Source organism: Populus euphratica, unplaced genomic scaffold (assembly GCF_000495115.2).
Source record: "Populus euphratica unplaced genomic scaffold, PopEup_1.0 scaffold41.1, whole genome shotgun sequence".
In the NCBI taxonomy this organism is placed as follows: domain Eukaryota; kingdom Viridiplantae; phylum Streptophyta; class Magnoliopsida; order Malpighiales; family Salicaceae; genus Populus; species Populus euphratica.
Genome location: NW_011499868.1, coordinates 1,883,603 through 1,890,345, shown reverse-complemented (window position 1 = coordinate 1,890,345; position 6,743 = coordinate 1,883,603). Strand labels below are relative to the sequence as shown.

Sequence of the window (6,743 nt, the reverse complement as noted above, 5' to 3'; positions counted from 1 at the left end):
CTTGCATTGCTTTGTTTATTCGGGCAGCTCTGCCGCGACTTTCATTCCTTTTCCAATTTAATTTTAACTTTAAATTATTTTTTTATATAATTCTGAGTAAAGATTGCAATTAAAAAACATAAAATTTTATATTTTATTATTTAAAATAATAATAAAAATATATTGAAACTCTAATTATAACATTTAATAACAAAATCTTGACAATAAATCAAGTAGGTTACATTTGACACCAAAGATATATAACAAACATATCCAATAGTTAGAAATCCTAAATCAAGTAGGTTACATTTGACACCAAAAAGATATAACAAACATATCCAACAGTTAAAAATTGTTTGGAAATATGGTTTAATCTGTTTTTTTTTTAAATTATTATATTAAAATTTAATATAATTTGTATATTTTGGATTGTTTTAATGTATTGATATTAAATATAATTTTTAAAAAATAAAAAAAATATTATTAATAAACAAAAAATTATTTAAAAAACAACAGCTATTAGTTAAACATACTCTTGGAATACTCCATATTATTTATAATTTTTTTAATATTATATTATTTTATTAATTTTTTTTATAATAGTGACGGCGCTTGAAACTTTAAAATGTACGCTATAAATTCTCTTTCTTTTCTTTTCTTTTTATATACCAAAATGTACGCTATAAATTCTCTTTCTTTTTTTTTTTATATACTATAATTTTTTTTAAATATCACAATCTTGAATAATAACAAGTTATGAATATCATATTTTTTTAATTATAGCATTTATAAATTGTGTTATTTAAAAAAGAAAAACACTCTGCTATTTCGTTAAAAGATAAAACCTGCTGATAGGCAAAAATAACCTCTAATATTGAAAGTTAATCCGAAGGATTAAATGGGCATCCAAAAGCTTGAACTAGAGAGGAGAAATGTCTGAACTTTGTAAGGCTGACCCTAGTTTTTTTTTTTTTGGCAAAACTTTCGTGTAAGGCTGACCCTAGTTTTTTTTTTTTGGCAATAGCCATAGCATCTCTTATTATTTGAACATTTTAAAGCTACTGAGAGGAGAATCTTTACGGTTGTTGGGTTCGCAGCTACCCCATTCGCGTAAACGCAGAAAAAAGCAAAAACGAACATGGAGATAGATAGAGAGCTTATCCTTTCTGAAAAACTAAAATGGAAGACAAGGAAAGGTGGTACTTGGTGCTAGTACTTTTCACTCCTACGACTACGTCTGTACTGAAAAAATACAGATTAAATGACAAAAATCAGCATGCAACAATTCAAAAAGAAATTCATCACAGATAAAAAGTCATCATGACCCACTAAAAAAATTGAAAAAAGTTCAAAATTAATTGAAGATGTTGAGCCATCGTTTTCTCCCCCTTTCTCTCCTCTACTGTAGCTTTCCCATCCCCTTCTTGATGATGATCCAGTGGGGTCCTAAGATTTTGTGTCCCTGACCCCATCGCTTGCCCTCTACCAGGAAAAAAAAATAAAACTGAAGGGCAACAGAAGATCCTCTCATGGCTTTTAGCTGAGCCTGAGATCATCTTGAAGCTGTGCCCCAACTTGCATTACCAAACCCCAATGCTTTGCTCTGCTGCTACTATATTATCACTGCCTCCGTTTTTTTTTTTTTCTTTTTTAATAGAAAACGACACTTCTTTTTCAGTTTTTTGCCAGCTTCTCCTCGGAGCCCACAACATTAACGGCTACTTTTTCACTCTGCTGCCACGTGACTCCCTTTGGCGCCAAAAAGACAAAAGAGGGCTAGTGGTCCCCGCCTTGTCCCAATCGTTGACTACAATTTATCAACCTTGTGGGCCTCGATCTTTTCTCTCAGGCCGGCATCAGAGACCGAAGTGGCAAAAGGGTAAAAAAGAAACAACACAATAGAAAAGGTTCTAAAGGAAATGGTCAAACTTTATCGGGTTTTCGGGTTATTTGGAGTTCGGGTGGGTCATCAAGCAGGGGATGGTTGAGAGGTTGGATCAGCTGAAGATGGGATATCAGGGCCTACACGGCAACCTTCAAGCATGAAAACAATATCAGGCATTGTGGGTCTATCAAGAGGGTCCGGTGCGGTGCAAAGTAACCCAACCTTAACACCTAACAAGAACTCTTCCCATTCTGATGATTCAGGGTCAAGTTCAAGCAAACCAGGCTCCAAAAGTTCTGTTATTTGACCCTTCTGAAGTTGCTTCTTGACCCACTTGACAATATCTTCATCTTGTGTGAACATCACTGGCCTTTTGCCTGTTAGTAGCTCAAGTAATACTATGCCAAAGCTGTAAACATCTGCTTCTTTTGAAACCTCTCCTGTCAAAACAGCTTCTGGTGATACATAACCCAATGTGCCAACTGTTGCTGAGGTTGAAGGTTCTGCTGGGGTTGCAATGGTTAGTCTGTCTAGCCCGAAATCAGAGAGATGGGCTTCGAAATCTGCATCAAAGAGGACGCTTTGTGGCTTGACATCCCCATGAACAATGTTGGATGTGTGGAGGAATGCAAGGCCACGGGCAATTCCGAGAGCTATCAAGTGACGCATTGGCCAATTTAGGACATGACCATCTTGGTGGGATGCTTCTTGGAGGAGAGTGGCAAGGTTTCCATTAGGCATGTAGTCGTAGACCAGGAGTCTCATATCTGGTGCTCCAGCATAGTAGCCACGAAGAACTGTTAGGTTTCGATGCTTCACTTTGCTTAGAAATTCAGCTTCTTTCCTGAACATGTTTTCATCTAGTGATCCATCCGGGAGTCTTCGGATTGAGAGCACCATTCCATCACTATAACAAGCTTTAAAAACTAGGCCATATCGAGTTCTGCTAAGCACATTCTCTTCATCGAATTGCCTAGTTGCTTCAGTTGTTTCTGCAAGTGTGATCTTGTTATTAAACATAACAAGTTTCGGCCCTCCATTATCTGTACTGCCACGACCACCACTTCCATTTGAGCTAGGCCTTGCTGGGCTCCGTTTCTTCTCACCCGCAGCACCTTGTTTTAGTCTCTTGCGCCACCTCAAGAGGCTGTATGTATAGAAGCAGCAACATAATGCCAACATGCAAGCCCCACTTACAACCACAACAATCAACAGAATCAACCTTTTCCTTCGATTGCTTGCTTCTACATCCACACAATTTCTAGGCAATGGTTTTCCACATAGCCTAGGATTATCTGCAAATACTGATGGGTTGTTAAATCTAGAACCCAGCAATGATGGAATCCCACCTTCAAGGTTATTTCTTGAAACATTCAGGTATACCAGGCCAGATATTTGTGCAAGATTGACAGGAATCTGCCCACTCAAGTTGTTAGTAGAGAGATCCAAAGATGTCAAATTGGATAAATTGGATAATGAATCCGGTATGCTACCTGAAAGATGATTGCTATCCAACGACAATGAGGATAACGACGAGCATTTGGAGATTTCATTTGGGATTTCACCTGATAAATTGTTCCTACCTAAATCAAGCACTTTCAAGTGCGAAAGGCGAGAGAGATCACCTGGAATATTGCCAGTCAAAGAATTTGACTCTAATTCAAGGGTTTCAAGATCCGAGCAGTTGCCAAGCTCTGGTGGAATCAACCCTGAAATGTGATTCTTAGACAACGACAAAACAACCAATGACTTGAGAAACCCAAAAGTCAACGGAATCTGACCGGAGAAGCCATTGGAGCTGAGGTTCAAGTAACGCAAACCCAACAAACTACTGAACCCTTCATGAACATCCCCAGACAGCATATTCTCCTGCAAAGCAATCACCTGAAGATTTGGCAAGCCAGCAAGCTCAGACGGCAACTCTCCTGACAAACTCTGTCTGCTCAAATCAAGAGAACTTAACCTCAATAGATTTCCAAAACTAGACGGTATCCTTCCTGAAAAACCATTTCCACTCAGATTCAGGAACATTACCCTGTTCAAATTCCCAATAGCAGCAGGAATTTCACCTGAGAATCCATTTCCACTGAGGTCCAGCGTAGTCAAATTACTCAACCCCATAACCTCATCTGGCAAGCTTCCATTCAAACCATTACCACCCAAATTCAAGGTCTCCAGCCCTGTAAGATTCCTAAAACTCCCAGGAACCGAGCCCGAAAACTGGTTTTCACCAAGAGACAACACCTTCAACCCCCTTAGATCACCCAAAACCTCAGGGATTTCCCCTGATAAATCATTCCCATGAAGATCAAGAACCTGAAGTGACCTACATTGCTGAATCTCCACTGGAACCACCTCTCTAAAACCATTACCACCCATCTTCAACTCCTCCAACCTCGACAAATTCCCAATCTCAGCCGGAACAACACCAGAAAACAAATTCCTCGAAACATCCAACATTGTCAAAGTAACCACACGTGTCAACCACAGAGGAAAAACTCCACGTATGTGATTCTCTTGAAGATCCAGAACTTGCAAAACACTAAAACAACCGCCTGACTCCGGCCCTACAACACCACTAAATCCATTAAACCCCAACTGAACAATCCGCAACGACGGCGGATAAACCGAGACATTACAAAACATTGAAGTCGGAACAGCCCCAACAAACTTATTTTCCGAAACCGAAACAACTTGCAATTTCGGAAGCTCGCCAATGGCAGCCGGGATCAAACCTCCAAGACGATTACCATTAGCACTAAAGTGCACAAGCGAAGAGCAATTCGCGATGGCAGAAGGTAAAGTCCCTTCTAAAATATTATAATCAAGCCACAGGTATTCAAGACTCTGAAGCTGGCCAAAACTCGCCGGAATAGAACCGGAAAACTGATTGTAAGACAGGTTAATAAGCTGCAACTGCGCCAAGTCAGAAACACTTGAAGGGATAGAACCTGAAAATGTATTTGATGATAAATCAAGATACTTCAAGCTCACAGGCAGCGATCTAGGAATCTCTCCAGAAAACCTATTTTGCGCGATGTTCAAGACTTGAAGATTAGTTAAGTTACTAATCTCCGGTGGAAGGTTGCCGGAAAATGAGTTGTATTGCAAAAACAAAGCGCGCAAGAGCGTGCATTTTGCAAGAGAATGAGGCAATGTTCCATTTAAGAAATTTGATCTAAGGCTGATTTTACGCAAAGATGTTAAAGAAGCAAACTGGTCACTGAGTTGGCCACGGAGTTGGAGACGAGGCAAACGAAGTTCAGTAACTCGGTTGTTTGTGCAAAAGACACCACGCCAGTCACATGGAGCTAATGGGGTTGTTGGATCCCAACTGGTTAAAGCTCCAAGCGGGTCGTGGAGGTTTTGCTTGATGGATGTCAGGGCTTGGGTTTGTGGGTTTTGCTGGGATTCGCAGGCCAAGAAGGATGTGAACAGTAAGAGAAAGAAAAGGAAACGACTCATTTTGATAGGATTCATGAAATGGGTTTTGGTGTTTTTCTGTCAATTGGGAGGACGATGAAGAAGAGCCACATGGGAAGAGGCAGATGGAGAGAGGGGAGAAGAGAAGAGAGAGGACTGTTGGTTGTACACACACTGCTAGCCTAAAACACAAAATGGAGAGGAGGACAGAGAAATACAGAAGCGAGACTCCCCCCCTCTCTCTCTCTCACACACACTAAACAAAAATCAATTTTTTTTAGCTTTTCTCTCGCTCTATTTCTTGGATGGTAATGGCGTCTCGGGTACAGTGTAGTGTAGGGTTCCCTCTTCCCAAAAGGTTTTGAACAGACTTTTTCAATGGGTGGTGGTGTGGGGCTAGGGAGAGACCTTTTTAACCTCATATGACATGATATGGGTTGAATCATTGAGCCTTATGTGTGATCTTCTCTTGTACAATATACAATATGTTCTCATTCTTTTTCTATTATTATGAAATATTATTGGGTTTTAAATCCTTCATAGTGATAATTTATTTTAGATTTAGACATCCTAGGACTCTATAGTCATGTGACCATAAAAACCGTGGCTCCATTGCTTCCTTTGCGGTAGGGCAACTAGCATCTGAATTTTCAAAAATAGATAGATTAATAAAAAAAATAAAAAAAATCTTATAAAATAATATATTTTTATTGTTATTGTTTAATTATTTTATAAATAAGACCAACCAAACTACATCAAGAACTGAAGCTACTAGAACCCAGCGTTAAACGTCATGCAACATGTAACCTCAGCGAAGAGAGTATTACCTTTGAGACAATATTATCAATTAATTTTAAAATTAAAAAAAAAAAAAAAAAAAAAAAAAGAGTAGCAGTGGTGAGCCTCAGCTTACGAAGCATCAATTTTTAAGCTTTCCCGTCTTCCTAACACTCCAAAATTCTTTCTTTTCTTTTGACCCAACTCATAATCTGATCTGAATTACTTGTTCAAATGCACACTTGGGTGGGCTTTTGGTGAGATCGGTTTAGATAATTGTTGCTGCTATGGTGGTGGAAGAGGTGGAGGGGTTACTGTTTGTGGTGGAGGAGATAGGAAGATAAGGTAGGCTAGGAGTGGAAAATATGTTTTTGTGATTTTGCTCCTCTTTAACCTGATCTGCATTTGTTTATTTTGTTTTATGGGTTTGTAGCTTTTTTCTTTTTTTTACATGCAGAACTGGCAAACAAATTTACTAAGTATTGATTTTTTGAAGCAGGATAAGACAAAAATATGCTATTTCATGAAAAAAAATAGTGTTATTCTACTAAAATCTTTACATTATTGTACTAATTTGTTGTTAAAAAAACCTTCCATTTGTTCAACATAATAACCATGGTTATTATTGTTTAAATTGCATTTCACTTTAAAAAACATAAAAAAATATTTTTTTTTATCA

At 38.4% G+C, this 6,743-nt stretch overlaps 1 protein-coding gene across 1 annotated transcript; it reads right to left on the bottom strand.

Moving 5' to 3' along the window:
- Positions 1 to 1,113: 1,113 nt before the first annotated feature.
- LOC105126682 (probable LRR receptor-like serine/threonine-protein kinase At4g36180) lies at positions 1,114 to 5,638 on the bottom strand. The gene has a single exon (XM_011027619.1). It carries the CDS (start codon positions 5,342 to 5,344, stop codon positions 1,949 to 1,951), a length of 3,396 nt encoding a protein of 1,131 aa, XP_011025921.1. The 5' UTR covers positions 5,345 to 5,638; the 3' UTR covers positions 1,114 to 1,948.
- Between the last annotated feature and the right edge of the window lie 1,105 nt (positions 5,639 to 6,743).